The following is a 25,981-nucleotide window of genomic DNA, read 5'->3' as shown; positions in this document are numbered from 1 at the left end:
TCCGTCTTTGGTTTTTGTCGTCTTACCGTGACCAGTTTTCATCCATCATTTACCTTGAATCTGAATTCAGAATTTTTGCAAAGAAACTCAGCTTAAGCACCGCTATTGCAATTTTCCCGCGCCTTTTATCTGCTGCTTTGATCATAAGCTTTGATCTATAAAACTGGACAATCCGGTTTTTAACCATTCTTAACGTGACTGGATAGTTATGACGGAGATTTAGCGGAGGAATTTGAAAAGACCAGTGCAACACATATTGTAAGCAACAATGGGGTAAGAAAAAGAAAAATATTTTGCGCGCTTTTACTTTTTGTCATGTCATTAGTGTGGTAAACTTCACTGCGAATGCGAACAGTTTCTTATCTATAAATGTTTGTAGGCCTTTATTGGACCGGACTAGAAACGGGAAAACAAATCGCAAAAATAAAAATGAGACAAAGAAAGAAGAAAGACGGAAGAAGACAAATTTGCAAAGGATAAAGAGGGAAGAAACTCAAAATGCAAGCGTGTATTATGGAAAACATGAAAGCGGGGAATAGATTCTGTACAATCCCCCCACCCCCCCTTTCTCCACCCCTCTTCCCATGTTCTTTCTTTTCGACATTGGAAGCAACGCCTTGGAGGTGATAAGCTAAAATATTTTATTAGCGATGTAACCAATGCCCGCTGTTCTTATCGTGTCTGCCTTTTCATTTTTAGGATGGACAAAAGGAGGAAGGATCGACCAAGGTTGTGTCGCCATCTTGGATTTGGAAGTGTATTAAGAAGGGCCGTCTCGTACCAGTTAATAAATTTCTTGTATAAATTTACAGCACTCGATCACTTTGACGGTTTTCAATTCCTTCCAGGATCAACTGCTAGGATAATTACAGAACACCTTGAAGTTTTAATCGCGCTTCCAAGTGAGGTTGGTCAAAGACCATTAAGAAAAAGAGTTTACCGAGGCTGATGGAATACTTCAACCATTAAAATAAATGTTACGTAATTATAGATTTACCTCGCCAAACGAAAATGTGATCGCTGATAATTGCTCCTTTGACCGAACATTATAAAAGTTTGAAGAAAGGAATTTCACTTAGTTTTATACCGCCGTGTGAATCTCATCCCTCTTGAGATTTTCAATAACAACTGTCTACTTAAACGAAGAAAAGATATGTCAATAAATGACAAGGCCCGCCCAAATAGCCTAAAAACAAATGAGAATAAAACTGTCTTAATTCTTGACTCGTACTATAATAATACTAATTTAAATTTGTGAAAAAAAAATTCATTTGAAAGAGAGCACTTTACCGAAGTGTCCGTAAAAAATAACAAGTGACAATTCAGAAGGAAATCCAAGCGAACTCCAGCAGATACCAATCCGATTACAGCTTCTAAACTGACAAAAAAAGATACCACCGTTTTTAAGTTACTTTATATTTTGACTTTTATACTTCATTGCTCTTTTAACCACTCTGTGGCCCAAAGGCTAACAGAAACTTAAGATTTAGTAAAAACTTTCTACAACTGCCATTTGTTCTGGAGGTTTTTGTTGCACAGTATCAGGGATGACTTAGCCGAAGGTTGATTTTAATAAAAAATGTAAATGTATTTGCTCGAAACACAAACAGTAATGACCTCTATATTAGACAAAGTAGACGCAAAATTTATTATGGGGTAATGACGCGTTTTGGCTTTCGCGTGGCTTTTTTGCTCCTTAGGGACTTGTCAGAAATTATCAGGGGAGGAGGGGGAGTGGGCATTTTAAATATGGGTGCGGAAATGAGGTGATCCATCCCTGCAATGGGAGTAAAATTTGCTAACCCTCCCCTTGAGCTTGGCCTAAAATATCATGACCCTCCCCCTGTTATATAAATGATAAAATCTAGTTCTTGGAATACACTAGGGTGAGTCAGTATTTCTAATCTGTTCCTTGTAATGCTATATACCTACATTTTAGATGACAGCATTAAGAGTCCGACTCTGATTCTGACAGCTGATCACTCGACTCTCCTACGTTTTTTTACCAAATAAAGGACTTCCTTTTTCTTCTGTGGGTGAACCTCTATATGATCACGGGCATATATTTGCATGACCCGCTCCCTTTTAACGGCCCATTTTTTATGACCCCTCCCTTTTCTGAGTCTCAAAAAGTTGTGACCCTCCCTCTGTTTCCACCCCCACCTCCCCCCTGCTCATTTCTGACAAGTCCCTTATTTTGAGCCAACGGGGAGTAGCCTGCGAGCATGCTCTCCTATTTGGGCAAGCGGAGCGAGCCTCGCGAGAACGCCCAAATAGGAGAGCTTGCTCGCAGGCTAACGGGGAGTTGCTTTCCCAGTTTAATCTGTTCAAGGATTGTACGCGTGTGTAACGAGTTGAGTGTACACAAATAATCAAAAAATTTCAGTAGTCCATGCTTTAACATGCCTAGCAAACTTTTCCGAACGAATTAGGGAGAGAAAGCCCCTTCATCCCTCTTTTTTTCTCTCCCCAATTTTCGCTCAGAATCTCCTGCCGACAAGTTACCTGTGCTTCAAAGAGTAGCCTGCGTAGCAAGCGTTTCCGTTTGGTTTCGGGGCAAAGAAAGACCGAGGAACGGGATTCTCGGTTTTGGCCGCGCGAGAAATGCAACAAAGAGCTGAATAACAATTCTCGGAAATACAGGATGTTAATGTTTTATTTATTCTTCCATCAAACCATCCAAACATGTCAAGAAACTCTCTTTGATTGGCTAATAATACAGAGTTTAGTTTGGGTCCCAAGACAAGAATTCATTGTTCATTAGCAAAGCTATTCCCTTGATCCGCCAAAATTTTTGTAAAGTAACCTTGATTCCGAACTTTTCCATGGATATAAAGACCTTGCTCGACAATCTTCATGATGAAGTATCCTGTTCTGTGTGTATGTGTACATTCACTGATCCAAAGCAGTTGCCTTGTTTGCACAGTTTCTGTCTTCACTGCCTGAACGGAATTCAACGAACGAGCGGCGTCCGTGGTAAAATTACGTGCCCTGAGTGCAGAAGACAGTTTCAGATTTCTGGAAGTGGAAATCCCAGCGAACTTCCCACCAATTTTCGAATAAACAGCCTGCTAGATGTCTTAGCAATAAAAGAGTGTAGTACAGCGAACGTGAAGTGTGGAAACTGCGATAAAAGGAGTGCCCAGACTTCGTATTGCTTCCAGTGTTGTTCCTTCTGGTGCGAGAAATGCATTTTAGGACATGACATAATACGTGCTAACAACGAACACAGAACGCTAGCACTAAAAGATTTTCAAGATCATGACATCAAGGCTGTATTAGAGCGACCAGCATTTTGTCAGAAGAAACACCATGAAAACAAAGAATTGGAGCTCTTTTGCAAGGACTGTAAAGTCGCCGTTTGCAGCACTTGTGCTATGACACTTCATGAAGGTCATGGTAAGATGCCATTGGAAGAAGCTAATGATGAGCGGAAAACACAGATCAACTCCATGATTCGATCTTTGAAAGACAAAGAACTGGAAAAACAAAAGAAAGTCGAACAATTCAACCAAAAAACCATCGCATTTCAGTCAAAAGTAACCGAGGTAAAAAGCCAAGTGCAGTCTTTTGTAGACCAAATTACTGCAATCATCGAAGCGAGGAAACAAGATGTTTTTGATGCAGTGGATAATCAAGCCAAAAAATCACTGGAATCTCTCTCACAGAAAAAAGGCGAAGTGGGAAAACAATTAAAAATAATTGAATCCGCAATTAAACAAACTGAAACTCTGTTGAAACGAAGCTTTAGCACTGAAATCCTTGGATTCAGTGAAACATTTGATACAATCCTGAAGGAACAGAGCACCCAAGAAAACCGTGACACTGAATGTATTCCTCGGTTTAGTTTCACTAAATGTGAAAAACTGATTAACCTGTTAAGCATGAGCGAGGGGATAGGTAAAGTAGAATTTGTTTTTAGCGAAACTAAAGCGCAACAATCAGGTAAAGAAAGTAGTAAAGTAATTGCTGGGAATAAATGGGCAAATGTTCGTGACAGTCCTGTTGAAACTCAGGTACAAAGCAGGCGCTTCAGATCTGTGCTGTCATATTTTGGACAAAAAGGTGAGTTTGTTGGAATGCTTAGGGAGCCCTGGGGGGCAAACCAGGTACAAACCAGGCGCTTCAGATCTGTGCTGTCATTTGGACGAAAAGGTGTGTTTGTTGGAATGCTTAGGGAGCCCTGGGGGGTGGCAGTGAATGACCAGGATGAAATTGCTGTGACTGAGTACTGGAATCACAGGGTTTCAGTGTTTAGTAGTGACGGTATCCACTTAAGATCGTTTGGTTCGAAGGGTCAGAATAATGGTGAGTTCCTGCACCCTAGAGGGATCACTTTTGATAGTCATGGCAACATTGTAGTGGCAGACAAGAATAACCACAGGGTGCAAGTCTTTGATAGGAATGGTAACTTTCTTAGTAAGGTTGGTCAACAAGGAAGTCGTGATAGTCAGCTTAGTTACCCTGAAGGTTTATCAATAAACGGTAACGGTGATATTATTGTTGCTGATAGATGTAACAAATTAATCAAGATATTCTCTTCTAATGGGGAGTATTTACGTAAATTTGGTGGAGCAGGTTATTTGGTCGAACCCTATCACTGTATCCAACACGGTCAATATTTTATAGTCTCAGACGGTGGTGATCATTCCATTAAAATGTTTGATCTGGGGGGGAAGCTTATTTCTAAATTTGGAAAAAAAGGAAGAATGAATGGAGATTTCCATATGCCCCGTTACTTGTCAGTTAACAAAGAAGGATTGCTAATGGTCTGTGATGGAAGTAATCACAGAGTTCAGTTATTTGAACTGATCATGAGTGGAAAGTTTGTCACAAAGTTTGGGAGTGAAGGTAGTGAGAGAGGAGAGTTTAATTATCCAGTGTCTGCAGCAAATCTTAGTGATGGAAGGATAGTTGTATGTGATGTTAACAACAACCGAATCCAGGTTTTTGACAAGATATAATTATAAGATATTAATTAATGATCTTACCAGTGGTGTTATTGTTGAAAAGTTCAAATTGGGTATCCAGAATAAGAAACCGTAATTTTTCGAACAAAAAGTATCTCGTGAGGTATTTGTCACTGTTGACCCTTTTCTAGGTTGCCCGGAGGGGCGGGCATTAGATTGCTCTCACATGTAGTTTGTCTCTTCTGTGAATGTAGCAATAAATTATAAAGTCCTGGCTGTAATAATAGCTGAAATGACATTCAAATTGTAAATATATTTTGTAACCTTTTTCCAAATGTACTGTAGTCTCATCTAACTGCCGATGGTAGTTTAATAAGGTGGTTCAAGTTTTTGGAGTCAAAATTGTTTTTTAGGTTGTACACCCTTTCATTTTCTTTACAGGAGTTGCTAGTTGTTAGCAAGTTTATTTTTGGAGATATTAATCTCGAGCCCTAGCATAAGTACCAATTTTTTTCTCAACGGGTTCTTCAGGTCTGTTAGTTACAACATATATTAACCGAACTGTATTACGATTTGTTGAAAATGCATTAAAGGATATTTAAATGTAAAGAATGTCTTTTTTGGTCAAATTTATCGTTGTCAAAGAGACCGTCATGTGTTGAAGTTAAACGTACCAGTTTACTTCATTCAAGTATAAATGTATTTAGCACGCGAGTCTAATTGAGAACACTATTTTCACGTCTCTACCGAGAATGGCCCATCATTTCTATGTCCAATGATCGTCCGAATCACGTGTAGGTCTTCTGAGCAGTTTGCAGGACAAGGCAGCACAGCGAACCCCTTTTATTGACACCTGCTTAATACAGACACCTCATTGTTTGTCCCTGGGGAAAAAGGCCCTTATGTTTTCTCCTGATTCAACCTCTTCAATACGGACACTTTCTATGCCCCCCCCCCCCCCCCCTTAGTGTCTGTAGTAACGGGGTTTGACTCAGTTCCTTAGTTATTTTAAGACCCTCAGTATTGGTCCGGTTCCGTGACTTCTCGCTCCTGCAATCAAACGCTCTACAGGCTGAGTTAATCTTTTCGTTTAATTAAGGTAGATAACTATTAAATCTACCATAAACGCTTCAGTTTAGTGCATAAACAACAAGCTGTACGCAAGTGTAACCTGCGTAGCTCAAGCACATGAAGGGGAGGGGAGAGGTAGGACATGGTAGCAGATAACTGTTCTTTCTGCTCCTCTTACATGTCCTCATCTTATCTTACCCTAAATTCTCTAGTAGGTTCCCGGTCTCAAATAAGCCCTCTCCCTCTTGTAAGCTCAGCCTCTTCAGGGGAAGAAAGTTAATAATCTTCCCCCATCTCTATTAAGCCCACCCTTCCTTCCCCTAATTATTTTTCACTAATAAATGATAGACTGTATTAATCAATCAAGACCGTAAAAGTTTGTGTGGGCTGATCCGGTATGATTTATTTACCAACTGGTAGTTCGGATTTGACTCCGATCCTCGGCCGCATGACCTTCAACCTTCTTGCTCTTCAGCTTCTCCACTTTGTCTTCTAGTTCTTTGTGGAGAACTGATAAGATAGGGACAAGAGGAGGGGGTAGGGGAGGGGATTATAGAGGGGATTAAGGAGACTTCTGTAATAAGGAGCCGTATTTTGCTAAACAGGACGGTTTGGGTGGGACAGGGGGGGGGATGAGGTGGGTGGGGATGGTGAATCATCACCCAGTTCCCTTCTCAACCTTGCAACATCCAATAAGAGCAATTGTGTCCCCAAAGCTGTCCCAGAGTTCAATTCCTTTCTGTACCGTCCCAGGCTCCTCACACGTCAAGTCAGGTCACTACACGTGTTTTCAGGGAGCGCATACTAGAATTCCATCTGTTGCTTGGCTTTGCTTTTTTTTTGCTATTTTTTTTTTTTTTACCCACGAAGCACTTAAGAGTTCATATGAACTCGTTTAAACGTGTCCGTGCGTTCCAGATCGAATTGGAATTTGAAGTGTTGGTTTTCTAGGAGAGGGGAAAACCGGAGTACCCGGAGAAAAACCTCTCGGAGCAAGGGAGAGAACCAACAACAAACTCAACCCACATATGGCGTCGACGCCGGGAACTGAACCCGGGCCACATTGGTGGGAGGCCAGTGCTCTCACCATAGTGTTACACTCAACTCTTTGAGACTACCGTTGGACCGTTTATTACTGTTACCCTAGAGAAGCGTCCGCCTCGTAGAAAGTAGTGGGAGGGGATAACTTCAGATGTTTATTTTAATGAGCTGTTAGTTTGCTTTCACAATCACACACAAACAGCTATGTGTCACCTGATAAAGTAGCTCGCCGTGCAGAATCAAATTCTGAGCTGTGTTAAAAAACAGAACTGGATTCAAACCATTACTGAGCTTTGTCAATCTCGTACCTCGAGTCTTCGTTCCTTACTGCGCATACTGGCTTGCCCGACCGCTGGTCAAGAGGAACGAAGAGGATGGGTACGAGGGTGGAGCTTTGTCATTACGCTTCTTCTCTTCTCTCATTCAATAACTGTTGCATTTTCCGCAGGTTTTATTCAAGGTCTCAAAAGCATCTAACAGTAAGTGGCTTTTTCTATACGTGACAAACTTACCTAAATGTGAACCTTTGTGGATCAGCTTTGTTCGAAGAGATCGCCAAATTTGGTGTACAGTATTACGTATGTGTTAGTACACAGGCAACGGAAACGAAAACAAAGTTTGGAGCGCACTGGTTTTTTTGAGTGCGTGAATGCTGGCCAGAAAACTGTCGGCAGCAGCTAAGAGCAACGTTTCATCAGACATCGAGGAGTTATTGGGTTGACCTTGTCTACTCTTCCTTCTCATGTTTCCTCTTTAATTGTGAGTTTGGACCAGTTTGGAACTTATAGAGCTACACAATTAGCAGGTTAAGCCGGCAGTTTTTTTTTTACCGTATTTTCCAGCCACCAAATGACATTAACTTTTGACACTAATTTAGACAAACCTTACTTAGCTACAAAGGAAAATAGACAAGTAGTTACAGCCTATTTCAAATCAAACACTTTTGTTGAAGATACAGCAGGAGATGTGAAAGACGATGACCACATGACTACAATGATGATGATGAAGATGATGAGAATAGAAGTGATGATGATGATATTGATGACTTTGACGAGGACAATGACTCTAAATCAGAGGTGAACCACAAGAAGAAAGAAAATGATGAGCCACAGAAAGAAAAGCGTTGGACACTGCTGAAGAAGGAACGCCTAAGAAGAAGGTTTGCTCTGAATTCATTTACATTATTCCTACAAATTCAAGTCTGGCCTGACAAAAAGTTGAGTGAAAATGGTCTCATGTATTTGATAAGCTGACCGAATTGGAATATTTGAAATCCTTTTGCTATTTTTTGGATATTTTTTTACAGCGCTTGAAACACATGGACATGGACTGACAATTTTCCTCTCGAAAGACCTTAAAGATCACGCGAAACTCAAAAGATATATTATTGCGTATCCTTTGAAATACCTTTTTGTCTAATTTAATAAAAATTGAGCTGGGAAAACGTGTATCGCTTTAGACGACAGCGTACGGAACCACACGGTTCTGTGTTTCCTACCAAAATAGGATTCACAATGTTTTAAATCCGCACTCAGCTTGAATTCAGCGGATTAAATCCAAAGTGGAATCAGCCTCACATTATGAATCAGTGTTTCTGTAGGGAGGTATCTGAAGAGAAAAATTCGCGCTTGAAACTTGGCCAGCGGAATGCAAAATGTACCATGTTTCTATACCAAACCATGGTACAGCTACCACGGTAACCGCGGCATAACCACCGCTTTTGCAATTTTTCCCGCGCTTTTTATCTGCTGCGCTATACTATCATAAGCTTTGATCTATAAAACAGGACAATTTTTTCCCCATTCTTAACATGACTGGATTTTAGTTAATATGACGGAGATTTGGCGAAAGATTTGAAAAGACCAGTGAAACACATATTGTAAGCAACAATACTCGGTAAGCAGATGAAAACTAATTTGCGCACTTTTACTTTTTGTGTTAAAATACAGGGCGGCGTAGAGCCGGGATCTTATTTACAAATATTTGTAGGCCTTTATTGGACCGGTCTAGAAACGAGAAGACAAATTGCAAAAAAAAAGAAATGAGACTAAAAAGAAAGAAAGAAAAACGGAAAAACAAAAAAAATTGCAAAGAAGGTAGAGGGAAGAAACCCAAAATACAAGCGTATTTAAACTCACAAGTAATTAGAAAAGTTAATAAAGTAAAAAAACAAACCAAAACAAACAAAAACAAGTAAAAAAAGTTATATGTTTAACAATGAAAGCACGCTGATCAAAACATGCACGACCAGTCTGTTTTAGTCTCCGATGCAGCCGGCCCACGCACTTGTTAAAAACAAATGAGATTAAAATATCTCAATTTTTGACTCGTACCATTATAGTACTAATTTAACTTTAAAAAAGATTATTCGAAAGAGAGCACTTCACCGAGGTGTCCGTAACAAATGACAACTACGGACAATTGAGATGCTGATTATTGCGCTTTAGTTTCGCTAAAAACAAATTCTACTTTACCTATCCCCTCGCTCATGCTTAACACGTTAATCAGTTTTTCACTTTTAGTGAAACTAAACCGAAGAATAAATTCAGTGTCACAGTTTTCTTTGGTGCTGTTCCGGCAGGATTGAGTCCAATGTTTCACTGAATCCCTGGATTTCAGTACTAAACTTCGTTTCAACAGAGTTTCAGTTTTTCTACTTCGTCTTTTTTCTGTCTGTGAGAGAGATTCCAGTGATTTTGTCGCTTGATTACCGACTGCATCAAAAACATCTTGTTTTTTCGCTTCGATGATCACAATAATTTTGTCTACACAAGATTACACTTGGCGTTTTACCTCTGTTTTTTTTTTTTGCTGTACTTTGTCTTTCAAAGATTTTATCACGGAGCTGATCTTTTTTTTTTGCGTGCGTCGGTAGCTTCTTGCAAAGGCATCTTTAACATGACCTTCAACGCACCTGCAGGCTGAATTATACTCTATAAGCTAACACACCTTGGTCTTAAGGAAAAACAGTCCCGGCCTGTTATACTTCACTGCACCTTCAACCACTCTGTGGATGGAAGTCTAAGCTTGCATGGCCCAAAGGCCCACAGAAACTAAAGATTTAATGATAAAAATTTTCTGCAACTGCCATTTTTTCTGGAGCATTTTGTTGGACAGACTATATATCGGGGATGACTTGGCCGAAGGTTGATTAATTAACGTATTTGCTGAAGACACACAGATTAACGACCGCATTCTTGGACAAAATAGACGGAAAATTAATCTGTTCTCTCTCCTGTTAAATAAAGGACGAGGAAATGACGCGTTTTGGCGGGATTTAAGGATAAAGCTCCTTCATTCCTAACTTTCGACTTTCTTGACCATCTCGCGCGGAACATATGCTTGCGGGCAATTTATCCATGCTTCAAAGAGCTGATTAACAATTCTCGGAAATACATTTGATGATTTTTATTCTTCGGTCAAACCACCAAAACATGTCAAGAAACTCTATTTGATTGGTTAATAATACAGTGTTTAGTCTGGGTCACAAAACAAGACTTTATTGTTCATTCGCAAAGCCATTCTCTTGAAGCTTCTTGAAAAAACGTATCCTTGCTTCCGACCTTTTCCATGGATATAAAGACCTTGCTCGACAATCTTCATGATGAAGTATCCTGTTCCGTGTGTATGTGTACATTCACTGATCCAAAGCAGTTGCCTTGTTTGCACAATTTCTGTCTTCACTGCTTGAACGAAATTCAACGAACAAGCAGCGTCCATGGCAAAATTACATGCCCCGAGTGCAGAAGACAGTTTCAGATTTCTGGAAGTGGAACTCCCAGCGAAATTCCCACCAATTTTCGAATAAACAGCCTGCTAGATGTCTTAGCAATAAAAGAGTGTAGTACAGCTAACGTGAAGTGTGGAAACTGCGATAAAAGGAGTGCCCAGACCTCGTATTGCTTCCAGTGTTGTTCCTTCTGGTGCGAGAAATGCATTTTAGGACATGACATAATGCGTGCTAACAACAAACACAGAACGCTAGCATTAAAAGATTTTCAAGATCAAGACATCAAGGCTGTATTAGAGCGACCAGCATTTTGTCAGAAGAAACACCATGAAAAAGAAGAGCTGAAATTCTTTTGCAAGGGCTGTAAAGTCGCCATTTGTAGCACTTGTGCTGTAACTCTTCATGAAGGTCATGTTAAGATGCCTTTGCAAGAAGCTTCTGATGAGGGCAACACACAGATTAGCTCCATGATAAAATCTTTAAAAGACAAAGTACTGGAAAAGCAAAACGAAGTCGAACAATTCAACCAAAAAAGCATCGCATTTCAATCGAAATTAGCCGAGGTAAAAAGCCAAGTGCAGTCTTTTGTAGACCAAACTATTGCAATCATCGAAGCGAAAAAACAAGATGTTTTTGATGTGATTGATAATCAAGCGACAAAATCACTGGAATCTCTCTTACAGCAAAAAGGCGAAGTGGAAAAACAAGTGAAATTAATTGAATCAGCAATTGAACAAACTGAAACTCTGTTAAAACGAGGTTTTAGTTCTGAAATCAAGGGATTCAGTGAAACATTTGATTCACTCCTGCAGGAACAGGGCACCAAAGAAAACCGCGACACTGAATGTATCCCTCGCTTTAGTTTCACTAAAAGTGAAAAACTGATTAACCTTTCGAGCATGAGCGAGGGGATAGGTAAAGTAAAGTTTGTTTTTAGCGAAACTAAAGCGGAACAATCAGGAACTAAAGGTAAAGAAAGTAATAAAGTACTTGCAGGGAATAAAGGGACAAATTTTTGTGAAAGTCCTTTTAAGGCTCAGGTACAAACCAGGCGCTTCAGATCTGTGATGTCATTTGGACAACAAGGTAAGTCTGTTGAAATGCTTAACTTGCCCTATGGGGTGGCAGTGAATGATCAGGATGAAATTGCTGTGACTGAGCTCGGTAACAACAGGGTTTCAGTGTTTAGTAGTGACGGTACCCACTTAATATCCCTTGGTAGAAAGGGTCAGAATAATGGTGAGTTCCAGGGCCCTGAAGGGATCGCTTTTGATAGTCATGGCAATATTGTAGTGGCAGACTCTTTTAACCACAGGGTGCAAGTCTTTGATAGGAATGGTAACTTTCTTAGTATGTTTGGTGAAAAAGGAAGTCGTGATAAACAGTTTGAATTCCCTCAAGGTTTATCAATAAACGGCAACGGTGATATTATTGTTGCTGATAAAGGTAACAAATTAATCAAGATATTCTCTTCTAGTGGGGAGTATTCACGTAAATTTGGTGGAGCAGGTTCTTTGGTCAAACCCCATCACTGTATCCAATACGGTCAATATTTTATAGTCTCAGATCGTGGTAATTATTCCATTAAAATGTTTAATCTGGAGGGAAAGTTCATTTCTAAATTTGGAAAACAGGGAATCAAAGATGGAGAATTCAATGAGCCCCGTTACTTGTCAGTTAACAAAGAAGGATTGCTTATGGTCTGTGATGAAAAGAATCACAGAGTTCAGGTACTTGATCTGAGTGGAAAGTTTTTTACAAACTTTGCATTTGGAAGTGAAGGTAGCGGGAGAGGAGAGTTTAAGTGTCCAGTGTCTACAGCAACTCTTAGTGATGGAAGAATTGTTGTGTGTGATAAGGAGAACAACCGAATCCAGGTTTTTGACCAGAAAATATGATCTTTCCAGTCGTATTATTGTTGAGACGTTTAAATTGGCTTCTTTATCTAGAAAAAGAAACCGTAACTTTCCGAACAACATCCTGAATTCGTGAGGTATTTGTCACTGTCGTCGGGTGGGGGAGGCATTAGGTTGTCCTCACGCGTAGTTTGTCTTTTCTGTGAAGGTAACAATAAATTATAAAATCGTGGCTGTAATAATAATTGTAATTATAGCTGAAGTGACATTCAAATTGTAAATATATTTTGTAATCCTTTTTCAAATATATCGTATAGTCTCATTTAATTGCCGATCAGGGGTAGTTTTATAAGGTTGTTCAATTTTTTTGGTATCAAAATTGTTTTTTTACGTTGTACCCCTTTTCATTTTTTTTCCCAGCAGTTGCTTGTTGTTAGCTAGTGTATTTTTGGAAGTATTTTTCCCGCGCCCTCAGCTCAAGTACCATCTTTTTTCTCATCAGGATCTTCAGGTCCGTTAAATTATAACATATATATTTACCGAATTGTATAACTTTTTGTCGAAAATGCATTAAAGGATAATCAAATGTGAAGAATGTGTTTTTTCTTCAAATTTATCGTTGTCAATGAGACCGTCATGTGTTGACGTTAAACGTACCAGTTTACCTCATTCAAGTGTAAAAAGATGTATTTAACACACTTGTACTAATTGAGGACACTATTTTTACGTCTCGTCTCGGAGAATGGACCATCATTTCTATGTCCAGTCATCATCCGAGTCACGTGTAGGTCAACTGAGCAGTCTGTAGGACAAGGCAACAGTACAGTCAAATCCCTCTTTAATCAAAAAACCGAAAAATTATCTTTTGCCAATTTTTTCACCTGATTTTACATTAAATGGCCAGATTTGGTTGTTTTATGATGAAAAGTGGATTTTTGTCAAATCGCTCAAGCCCTTACACAGTTTTCTCTTAATTCAACCCCCTTAATATGGACACTTTCGTCTCGTTCCAATCTTTTTTCAAGAACACTATCGGTAGCCACTTTTTGGACCTACAAAAGCAAAACCGTTTGCTTTCTACATAGTTTGTATTTCGACCCAAAGGATTTCTAGATAAAACAGGGCGTGGCTGGTCACGTGATGCAGTTATAAAAAATTTTTCAAATGAACTTTGAAGATTTCTTAGTTATGATTAGCCCGTATTTTATTAGACCTGGGATACCGTAAAATTCAGAAAATAAGCCCTGGAGCTTACATTTTTCAAAGGCCCTTTTTGAGGAGTTTATTTTTGGAGGGGCTCACCTACGGAGGGAAATATGTGTTTCAAAATCGATTGGGCTAGCCTTATAGTTGGAAGTAAATTTACCAATTTTTTGCTTTGTTTTACTTTGTTTTTGAGGGCAATTCTCCTAGTACAAGCTCCCGAGGGGCTTATATTTGGAGGGGCGCTTTAACGGAGGGTTTTTTGCGTCATCCGATTGGGGGGCTTATATTTGAAAGGGCTTATACATGGAAGGGCTTATTTTCGGAATTTTACGATATCTTAAAAAAAAAGTTACATTTGACCACCCCCCTTCAAAATTCTGAGGAATTTGTAAAGAAGCAAGCCTTAATCAATTTGAGCCTTCAGGTGCTTTGAGATTGGTCAAAATTTGCTAAATGATGTACTCGTAGAAATGTGCTCTATACTCGTCGATATTGCTAATTACCATCTTAATAGCTAGAATTGAAAGCCTAAGGGGTCCAGGGAGAATAATATGCATGGGTCCATATGGAACCAAAACGACCAAAGCAGACGGCAAAGAGTTTTATTAAGCAATTGACCACCCTTTCTATGGGCTTACCTGCGTGATAATCCCCTCGGCTCATGATTGACAAGTTTTTTAGTGTTCTCCCAACATCCCGCGTGGGTTATCACGCCGGTAAACCCATAGAAAGTGTGGTCTATTGCTTTTATAAAATAACTTTAAGTTTTCTATGAGTTTACCGGCACAATAAACCATAGGTTTTTAACCAACCAGAACGAGCGTACTATCTTAGTTATTCTATGAAGGTAGATATCTATTAAATCTACTATAAACACTTCAGTTCAGGGCATGTACTACAGGCTGTACGCAAGTGTAACCTGCGTAGCAAGTGCATGAAGAGGAGGGGAGAAAAAGGACATGGGAGCAGGAGGTAAGGTTATCTCCCCTCTTCTCTCCTCTTGTCCATATCTTATCTTATCTGTTTAGCAATATAGTGTTCCCCATTGCAGGGGTCTCCTTAATCCCCTCTATAATCCCCTCCCCCCCTCCCCTCCCCTCTCCTCTCCTCTTGTCCTTAACTTATCTTCAGTCTGTTTAGCAATATAGGGTTCCTGATTGCAGGAGTCTTTTTAATCCCCTCCCCTTCTCCCTACCCGTCCCTTTTTTACGTTCTCCACACAGGTTAACCCTATGGTATCCTTGAGCAATGATTCCTTGTCAGGCTATCGTTTCATCTTAACTCATTCACGTCTACTCCTCTATCTTTTTTGAAGGTACGTATCCATATAGGTCATATAGAGGGTCTAATCAGTCGTCGCTTACAATACCTTGGGCCTTTGTCGTCCAATAGTTAGAGACGAGCTGTAAATGAATTTTTAAAATTATTATTTATAAATGATGAGCGATTTTGTGTAGGACTCCTCTAAGGTTCCATCATGGCTGAGTGTTCATCGCAGTTTAGTTCCAGACTCCCTTGTTACAGATCCAAAGGTACAAGCTTAATTGCTGGATAATTATCAACTACTATGAGTTTTATAAAGAATATTTTTTCACTCTAAAATGAGGAATAACACTTCTGATTGAATAGGTTGTCGTAGTGGAATAAGAGGTAGCAAATTGACTTTGAAATGCACATAACTACTGGAAGAAAAACACGTACTTCCATCAGAAGAAAAGCTTAAATAGCAACATCATTTCCTTAACAATGGAACGTCACTGGCCACAACTAGTACTAAATAAGAAATTTGCGTCTATCTCGGAGAGAAAATTGCCGTCACATATTGATCTTGGTCTTATTTTATTATGATAAGTTCGCGCGCGAGTTCCATTGTCCTTACCGCGAGTAGCGAGGTCGCTGGCCGCAAAAATTCCCTTGCAAGACGGCTTAGTCATTGGAAAGCCCGCTCGTCCGACAGAAAAGTACATTCTGACTTCTATTTTTGTTTCTGTAGAAAGCCAAGGAGATAACAGGAGCAGAGTTTAGTACACCAACCACTCACACAAGTGATGGCAACCGTGCAAGCCTCTTGCGATAGCCAATAAAAGCGGTGTTCTCTCCAAAACTGTCCCAGAGTTCTATTCCTTTTTGTACCGTCCCAGGCTCCTCACGCGTGAAGTTCAAATGACCAAATCAGGACACTGCAGGTGTTCTCTGGGAGCGCGTACTAGAATTCGCTCTGTTTAATAGTGTTACACTCAACTCTTTGAGACGATCGCTGGAACTGTTTCTAACTGTTACTCTACAGAGGCGTCTGCCTTTTAGAGAGTAATGGTAGGAGACCTATTAATATTTCCAGAGTTTTAATGAGCTGTTAGTTTGCTTTCACAATCACACACAGGCAGCTACACACTTTGCGTGGCTCGCTTGTTCGAAAATGCGCCTGCGCTTATTGTAGGCCATGTGTCACCTGATAAACTAGCTCGCCGCTGGTCCCTTGCGCTTCGTCACCAGTCTCGCGTTTCGCGCTCGCCTCTATGAGAAACCGTGGAAAAAAACGAAGAGCCTGGGGAGGAGGCTGAGCTCGCCGTGAATCAAATTCCAAGCTGAACTAAAAAAACTGGATTCGAACTCTTGCTGAGCTTTGTCATTAGCCTTCTTCTCTTTTTTCATTCAATTAATGTTACTCTTTTTCCGCATGCTTTATTCAAAAACTGAAGAGCATCTAACAGTGAGTGGCTTTTTCTATAGTAAAATGACAAGTTAAGTAAAGAAAAGAAACTTTCGTGCTGGTGAACCTCTCTGGAACAGCTTTTATCAAAGAGATTTGGTGTATAGTGTTACGTATGTGTTAGTACACATGCAACGGAAACAAAAATAACATTTTGAGCGTTTCATCAGACATCGAGGAGTTATTGGGTTACTCTTCCTTCTCAAGTTTCCTCTTTCTGAGTTTGGACCAGTTTGGAACTTAGAGTTACCCAATTTAGAGGTTAAGCCAGCAGTTTTTTTACCGTATTTTCCAGCCTACGAAATGACATCAATTTTTGACACAATTTTAGACAAACCCCACTTAGCTACACAATAAAATACACAGGTAGCTATAGCCTGTTTCAAATCAAACACTTCGAAAGATAAAGACAATATGCGACCATTATTTTTGTTAACGATACTGCAGGAGATGTAGCCTGTGAACAGGCTCTCTGTTTGGGGGAAAAAAATCGCGAGGAGAGGGAAGGGAAAGGGGGAAAGAGGCCTTTTCGCTTTTCCCTCTCCCCGGTTTCTAGCTCGACTGAAGGCCTGTTCACAGACTACAGGAGATGTGATTTGATTAGATGTGTTTCAACCCCTCTGTGGTTGGAAGTCTAAGCTTGGCCAAAAGGCCCACAGAAGCTTAAGAATTAGTAAAAATGTTCTGCAACTGCCTTTGTTTCTGGAGGATTTGTTGCGCAGTATCTGAGGAGACTTGACCGAAGGTTGATTACGGTTTTTGCTGAAAACACTCAGATTAACGAGCACTGTCTTGGGCAAAATTCGATCAAAAATAAATCCGTCCTCCATCCTGTAAAATAAAAGATGGGGAAATGGCGCGTTTTGTCTTTCGCGTGGCTTTTTTGCTTCTGATTTAGGGCCAACGGGGACTTTCTTTCCCAGTTAATATCTGTCCAAGAATTGTACGCGTGTGTAACGTTCTGAGTGTTCTGGTGTTCACAAATATTCAAAAAATTTCAGTAGTCCATTCTTTTACAGCCTGCGTAGCAATTTTTCCCAACGAATTTTAGGGAGAGAAAGCTCTTTCAAAGAGCTGATTAACAATTCTCGGAAATACAGGATGTTATTTATTCTTCTGTCACACCATCAAAACATGTCAAGAAACTCTATCCAAGGATTGTAGGCGTGTGTTCATAATGTGTTCAGTGTGCCTACGTGTAGGGGAGGGTGCGGCTTCACGTAGGCTATCGTTGAATGTACACCAGGTCCATGGACACTCAAAAACCGAAATAGTGCCAAAAAAAGATTTGACAAGACGCTGTTGACCAATGCTCACGATTGATCACAGATATTTAGTTGTGCTTACATGACGTACACTCTGCTTGCACATGTGTAGTCGCAAGACTGTTAAATTAAGCTAATTTAAAAGTTAGCACCAAGAGAGGAATTACGCGCTCCAGTACAAAGACTCGCATCACCCTTAGAAAAACAAGCTGGAGTTAAGAATTCATTGCTTTTAGAGCAATCATGACTGAGTCACATCGCAATTCTCCATGGTTGATGTAGCTTCAGTTACAGTTAATTAAGCTACAATCCATGCCACTTCTTCTTCTTCGAGATCTGGATCTGTAAATCACTATCCGTGAGAATTTATATTCGTCCTGCTAAAAGCGCTAAGGAGCTGGGCCCAGCGTGACAAAACATTGCAGGAAAAAGTGATATTCATGGACAAAAAGAAAGTGGCTTAGAATTATTCAGATCCAGGATGCACTTTGGAGAAATTAAACAACCTAAAACCCTTTTAATCAGCCGCAATGAACAGCTTTACATTATAAAAGAGGTAGAAAATCAATATGTGTGTCACGACCTCTCAGTATGAAATAAGTGGCAAAAATTTACATTTGCTCAGTCAAAAGGTCTTCCTTCGAAGCATAATCTACCCATCAGGGAAAACAATTCATTGGAACAAGCAGCATTTGAGGTACCGACCCCCCTTTTTTTTCACTATGTTAGCAAAATTAAACATTACTGATCAATCGAGCATTGTTTGTTGTTGTTGTTGTTTTTTAACCTTATTTTTGTACTATTTCTGTTTTTGTTCATTTCTCATTATTAAAAAAAACTGCCCCCCCTGTCATGACAGGGGGTCCACGGACCCGGTCCATGAAAGTGGTCCATGGACCCGGTCCAAAGTGGGGGTCCATGGACCTCTGGTCCATGTTTTGTCCTCACCCCTTGACAGCAGGTTCAATACCTATACTACAAAGCTGATTAACAATTCTCGGAAATACAGGATGCTTCTCCTCCGTCAAACCATCAAAACATGTCAAGAGACTCTATTTGATTGGTTAATAATACAGAGCCGGTTTAGTCTGGGTCACAAGACAAGACTTCATTGTTCACTAGCAAACCCATTCCCTTGTCCGTCAACAACTAGGCCAAACTTTTTAAAAAGTAACCTTGTTTCCCATCTTGTCCATGGATATCAAGACCTTGCTGGACAATCTTCATGATGAAGTATCCTGCTCTGTGTGCATGTGTACATTCACTGATCCAAAGCAGTTGCCTTGTTTGCACAGTTTCTGTCTTCACTGCCTAAACGGAATTCAACGAACGAGCGGCGTCCATGGAAAAATTACATGCCCCGAGTGCAGAAGACAGTTTCAGATTTCTGGAAGTGGAACTCCCAGCGAAATTCCCACTAATTTTCGAATAAACAGCCTGCTAGATGTCTTAGCAATAAAAGAGTGCAGTACAGTCAACGCCAAATGTAGAAACTGCGACAAACGGAGCGCCCAGACCTTATATTGCTTTCAGTGTTGTTCCTTCTGGTGTGAAGAATGTATTGTAGGACATAACATGATTCGAGAAAATAAAGACCACAAAACGCTAGCACTAAAAGATTTTCAAGATCAAGACATCAAGGCTGTATTAGAGCGACCAGCATTTTGTCAGAAGAAACACCATGAAAAAGAAGAGTTGAAGTTCTTTTGCAAGGGCTGTAAAGTCGCCATTTGCAACACTTGTGCCGTAACGCTTCATGAAGGTCATGGTAAGATGCCCTTGCAAGAAGCTACTGATGAGCGCAAAACACAGATTAGCTCCATGATTAAATCTTTGAAAGACAAAGTACTGGAAAGACAAAAGGAAGTCGAGCAACTTAATCAAAAAAGCATCGCATTTCAATCGAAAGTAGCCGAGGTAAAAAGCCAAGTGCAGTCTTGTGTAGACCAAATTATTGCAATCATCGAAGCGAGGAAACAAGATGTTTTTGATGCAGTCGATAATCAAGCCACAAAATTACTGGAATCTCTCTCACAGAAAAAAGAAGAAGTGGAAAAACAATTAAAAATAATTGAATCCGCAATTGAACAAACTGAAACTCTGTTGAAACGAAGCTCTAGCACTGAAATCCTTGGATTCAGTGAAACATTTGATACAATCCTGCAGGAACAGAGCACCAAAGAAAACCGTGACACTGAATGTATTCCTCGGTTTAGCTTCACTAAAAGTGAAAAACTGATTAACCTGTTGAGCATGAGCGAGGGGATAGGTAATGTAGAATTTGTTTTAAGCGAAACAAAAGCGCAACAATCAGGAGCTAAAGGTAAAGAGAGTAGTAAAGTAATAGCTGGGAATAAGGGGGCAAATGTTCGTGACAGTCCTCTTGAGACTCAGGTACAAACCAGGTGCTTCAGATCTGTGCTATCATTTGGACAAAAAGGTAAGTCTTTTGGAATGCTTTACAGTCCCTGGGGGGTGGCAGTGAATGATCAGGATGAAATTGCTGTGACTGAATACCGTAACCACAGGGTTTCAGTGTTTAGTAGTGACGGTACCCACTTAAGATCGTTTGGTAGGGAGGGTAAGAAGAATGGTGAGTTCCAGTGCCCTACAGGGATCACTTTTGATAGTCATGGCAATATTGTAGTGGCAGACTATTGGAACTCCAGGGTGAAAGTCTTTAATAGGAATGGTAACTTTCTTAGTAAGTTTGGTGAAGGAGGAAGTCGTGATAATCAGCTTACATTGCCTGAAGGTTTATCAATAAACGGTAACGGTGATATTGTTGTTGCTGATAAAGGTAACAAATTAATCAAGATATTCTCTTCTAGTGGGGAGTATTTACGTAAATTTGATGGAGCAGGTTCTTTGGTCAATCCCTATCACTGTATCCAACACGGTCAATATTTTATAGTCTCAGACGGTGGTGATCATTCCATTAAAATGTTTGATCTTGAGGGAAAGTTTATTTCTAAATTTGGAAAACGGGGGAACAAGGATGGAGAGTTCAATCACCCCCGTTACTTGTCAGTTAACAGAGAAGGATTGTTAATGGTCTGTGATGAAAGTAATCACAGAGTTCAGTTATTTGAACTGAGTGGAAAGTTTGTTACAAAGTTTGGAAGTAAAGGTAGCGGAAGAGGAGAGTTTATGAATCCAGTGTCTACAGCAAATCTTTGTGATGGAAGGATAGTTGTGTGTGACACGAATAACAACCGAATCCAAGTGTTTGACAAGATATAATATGATCTTACCAGTGGTATTATTGTTGCAAAGTTTAAATTGGTTATGTATAATAAGAAACCTTAATTTTACGAACAGCACCATCTTCGTGAGGTATTTCTCACTGTTGACCTTTTCTAGTTGCCAGAGGGGGGAGGCATTAGGTTTCCCTTAAATGTAGTTTGTCTTTCTGTGAATGTTACACTATGAAATAAGCGTTGACAGGCCAAACACGACTCATAAGCTCGTGATAATGTGAAACGTGACCTTGAGAGTCTGCTTGAACAGTGGCTCTCTTTCTTTTTCTCTCTCGCACGAAGGTTACTAGCACTACACAGTGCATGACTTGTAGTATTCTAAACTTTGACTGAGTAAATCTTTGTTTTTGCCGCACAAAGTCTTATATTTAAAGGTCATGAAGCAGGTTTGTTACATGCATACTGAGTAATCATTTGTTTCATCATTTCATTTGTTTTATATCCTTTGACCTCTGTTTATTACGGCTGAATAAAGATTTTAGATTTTGGGTTTTCTTCGAAATGACTGTATCTGAATAACTACATGCATGCATGCAAGTTTCTTTGTCCGTGAATGTGACTATTTCCTGCCATAACAGTATGACTCTGGGCCCAGCTCTATAATGTGGTTTGCAGGATTTTGAATTTCCACGGATAGGGCGATCTTCAGATTTGAGTTGTACACTGTAGCTTAAACTAAAGCTACACCAAGTTTGGAGAAATATGCCGTGCGTCAGTCAAGATAATTCTCTTAGCGCTCACAAAGTCCATTTAGTTTTTCTTAACATGGTGAGTCTTTGAACTAGAGCGCGATGTCTTGTTGTTCCTTCGTAAGTATTTACTTAAATTTTTGCTTAACAGTCGTCTATGCGACTGCTTTGAATTCTTAAGTAAGACTGCAGTTTCGGAACTATAGCGTTCCTCGTCAGTTACTACTATGGTTAAGTCTTAAGTACAGAGAGCGAAGCAGACTGTTTAAATACTGATGGCTAGGATCGAAAATACTAACTTGCCATTGGCTTCAAAAGTGACCAATAGCGTAGGTATATCTTTGATCCGCGTTCTGTTGTGCTTCCTTCAAGGTCAAAAGGTTGCCCTTAAATGTAGTTTGTCTTTCTGTGAACGTTACAATAAATTATAGAATCGTGGCTGTAAATAATAGCTGAAATGACATTCAACTTAATTGTAAATATATTTTGTAACCTTTTTTCATTGTAGTATCATTGAATTGCCAGTTATAGTTTAATAAGATGGTTCAACTTTTTAGTATCAAAATTGTTTTGTATGCTGTACACCTTTTCATTTTCTTTCCAGCAGTTGCTAGTTGTTAGCTAGTGTATTTTTGGAAATATTATTCCTGCGCCCTTAGCTCAAGTACCATTTTTTTCTCAACAGGTTCTTCAGGCCTGGTAATTATAACATATACTAACCGAATTGTATAACGATTTCATTCTTTTGTTGAAAATGCATTAAAGGATAATCAATTATAAAGGAAGTTTTTTTGTTGTTCAAATTTATCGTTGTCAAGGAGACCGTCATGTGTTTGAAGTTAAACGTACCAGAAAACTGCAATGCTGATCGTACTACGTGAAAATTATCTTTGCGAGACATCAACACGACACCGAAAGAACTCAAAACAGAGCGGGATTGTTGCCATAGACAGCTGTTTCGCTATTATCGCGGCTGTTCAGTGTGGCCTAACAGCTAAGAACGCTCTGTTGAAAAAAACCCGCGCACTCTGATTTATGTAACCTGATTTACCCTGACCTAGGCAGGCGCGGATCCACACCGGTTTCCACCGTTTTACGGAAATCAGCCAGAGTTTTAATGATAAATGTATTTTTAATATGAAAAACCTCTCCAAGTTGAAACCGAGAGATGAAATAATCCGCCGATTTACAGGGCGTTATCCGAGGAGAATGGAATTGGCCAATATCCTGTCTGAATGATTCAGAAACCCAGGACATTTCCTTGGGGAGCATGCCCCTGCATCCCTCTAGACCCTTGCGCCTTCGGTGCTCGTTCTCAGGAAATCGATCAATATTTATCCTGAATCTGCGCCTGCTAGAACTCACAACACCCACAGAAGACAGAATCATGCCATATCACGTGTCTCCTGGAGGACAAGAGGCCAAGTGTCAAGTTGATGTCTCGCAAAGAAAATATAAAGGAGCCCTCGCTAGCCGAAAACAACTCACGAATCGGGTAGAAGAACTACTCAAGCAGTTCATGCAAATCTCAACAAGAAACTCGAGGAGGTGTGTAAGTGGTTTCGTGAAAACAAGACGATCTTCAACCCTGAAAAATGCAAGGCACTGGTTCTCGCGCGAAAGCCCAATGCCTTTATTTCTTATAATATACATTGTGATGTCGAGGTGGCTTCTCTTTACAAGCCTGGTGGTTTCTTGAGGTCTCCTCGCCTAACAACCTGCTGTATCCTGTTAAATTTGTTGTAAAAAAAAGGCTAATAAATGATGATGATGATGATGATGATGACGCCAGCGGTTTGCTGAAGGTGCTCTCGTACCACTAGTTACTATATCCCGGGATATGTTTGGGTTCACATTGGACGATTCCTTGAATTTTGTAAAACAAGTTACGAAAATTAGCACTGAAGAAAGTGGAAAAGCAGCTAAATGTTATCTGTAGACCGGTATAGAACATATCTGTAGGAGTGTCTCAATGGAGTTAACCGTCAGTGCAGCCGTCAAATGGCCTAAAATTTAACCGTCAGCCGTCGAAAAAGGTTTTTTTTTTACTGTCAACCGTCAAAAATGCAGATTAATATTAACCGTAAAAAAGTTTCAAGGCATTTAAAAAAAATGTGACTTTTTCAGCCGATCTACCCGGTCTTCTGGCTTCCCTACTGACCACCTAACCAGCAGAAACCGGAAACGGGCTTTGAAAAAATCTAGGAGAAGACCAGCAAACGGCGATGCCGTTAAGAAATTTCAAAATTCGTTTGGGGCCCTTTTGGGAATGCCACAATGTTGGGGTGTATTGTAAGCAGTTTGCATTGCAAGTGTCAACAGATGAGACTCACAAGACACAAATCAACACAAAACTTAGTCGGATTTCCAGTATATATTCAAACTTTTCTAACATTCGTTCAAAGGAGCAATTACTATTGACCATTTTTTCGTTCGATGAGGAAAAAACTACATCACAAATTCAAGAATAAATACATCACGCCCCAAAATGTTATTGAATGTTGACCAAAATGCAAAATCGTTATTGAATCTGATGTATGCGCAAATGTTCTTTTTTTCTCGCTGATTAATGTATCTTCTTTGCATATTACATTTTTAAGCACGCGAAGGGGTACCAATATTTTTTGTTACCTTCGTAACAATAAATCAATTAAAAACATAGCACTTTATGTGCATGTCATTAGCTTACCCAGGGGATAGGACCCTGAGCAATCCAGGGGAACATCTCTGGGAATACAAGTTAATAAATTGGGTTCCCTGGCCCTGGGGAGTGTAATATTCAGAACAATACTTCAGTTGGAAGGAAAAGGGGTGGGAAAAATTTATACAGTGGAACCTCGATTTAACAAACCTCTATTATAACGAAGTCCTCGGTATAACGAACGATTTTCTTTACCCCTCTAATGGTAAAATATATGGAAAAGAACCTCGATGTAACGAAACCTCATTTACAGCGAACACATGTGTTGCCAGTCCCTTGTCCCTTCGTTATATCGACGTTCCACTGTGACTTACAATCCGATGGTTGTCCCGGGGTCCTACCCCTGGGGTTTGCGGATGGCATATGTCGGATCAATTTAGGTCTCGGAAACTGCCCACCTACCCCTCCCCTAACTTAACGTTAACATTTGTGTCTCATTTGGGGCGAAATGTTCTTTACTGAAGTGTTTTAACCAAGGTTCTTTGGCTGACAAAGTATTATTAAAGTATTATAAAAGAAATTATAACTGATGGTTCAGATGAGAGTAGCTTTATTCCAGCTCAGTTTATCTTTACGTCAACAACACATTTCTTCTCAGTGAACATTAGCTAGAGGATGGGAGCAATCCCACTCTTTTTGGATTTCTTTTTCCAATCCAGGTTTCTATTCCTAGGGAACAACAGCAGACAACAAACACACCACACATGATAAGTCAGATTTCAGTCATTTTCTGAACTGATGATGAGGCCCACCGCAAAGATTTCACTACAATGTTAAAGTTACATCATGTTTTGACACCTTTGTATTGCCCAAACAGTGCATATTTTAGGCCTGATATAAGCAACTGAAAGCCACTACCACAAACTTTCTACTTAATCGCACCTTGATCTTAAAAAGAGTACCTGTTTTGCTTCACTGCAGCTTTGAACATCTGAACAAGTGGTTGGAAGTCTAAGCTACCAGCAGCAACTCAAGATCGAGTTAAAGTTTCTGCAACTATGCCCATTGTCCTGGAAGATTTTCTTACACAATAACAGGGATCAGTCAGCTGAGGCTGATCAATAATGTTTTAACATGTTGGCTGGAGCCACAACGAGGGTGAAAAAATAATCTTTTGGACCACAGAAAACAGTTACAAAAACTTCCATTTAATCTTGAGAATCATAATCAAGAAAGAAAACGGTGTAAACAGAACTAACGTTAACACAGTGGTTTGAGGAATTTAAATTACGATGGGCCTGGAACAAGGTGTTCACTCCTTGCCAGCAAGGTACTTGATAAGATCCACAACACGGTGGCTGTAGCCATATTCATTATCATACCTGGAAAAAAAGACAGAAAATTTTGAGTACGATTTTGCTGACCTTGCCTATGAACAATTTAACCAAGTTATTACTAACAGAGAGTCAGACAGTATTAATACAAACACTTCATGACACATCATGAAAATGCATTCAGGATTTTACAGTATCTTCACACCCTCTGTTTCTAACGATGACCAGTTTTCAACACCAATTACCTTAAATCTGGATTCACAATATT

The 25,981-nt window shown here is 39.8% G+C and overlaps 3 protein-coding genes across 3 annotated transcripts in view; 2 read left to right on the top strand and 1 right to left on the bottom strand.

Annotated features, from left to right (window-relative positions):
* LOC140942750 (uncharacterized) overlaps positions 1-25,981 on the top strand; it is a 42,233-nt gene that overhangs the window by 2,799 nt on the left and 13,453 nt on the right. The window lies entirely within an intron of this gene.
* On the top strand, positions 18,904-21,429 carry LOC140942722 (E3 ubiquitin-protein ligase TRIM71-like). Its single transcript, XM_073391703.1, has one exon. The coding sequence runs from the start codon at positions 18,984-18,986 to the stop codon at positions 21,030-21,032; it is 2,049 nt and encodes a 682-aa protein (XP_073247804.1). The 5' UTR covers positions 18,904-18,983; the 3' UTR covers positions 21,033-21,429.
* Positions 25,559-25,981, bottom strand: part of LOC140942733 (glyceraldehyde-3-phosphate dehydrogenase-like) — a 41,740-nt gene continuing 41,317 nt past the window's right edge. Inside the window, exon 8 of the mRNA XM_073391720.1 lies at positions 25,559-25,761. Within this exon, the coding sequence (XP_073247821.1) occupies positions 25,692-25,761 (70 nt within the window). The 3' untranslated portion in view covers positions 25,559-25,691. The remainder of the gene's footprint in view (positions 25,762-25,981) is intronic.

This window comes from Porites lutea, chromosome 1 (assembly GCF_958299795.1).
Source record: "Porites lutea chromosome 1, jaPorLute2.1, whole genome shotgun sequence".
NCBI classification, from domain to species: Eukaryota; Metazoa; Cnidaria; class Anthozoa; order Scleractinia; family Poritidae; genus Porites; species Porites lutea.
This window is presented reverse-complemented; position numbering and strand designations above follow the sequence as displayed.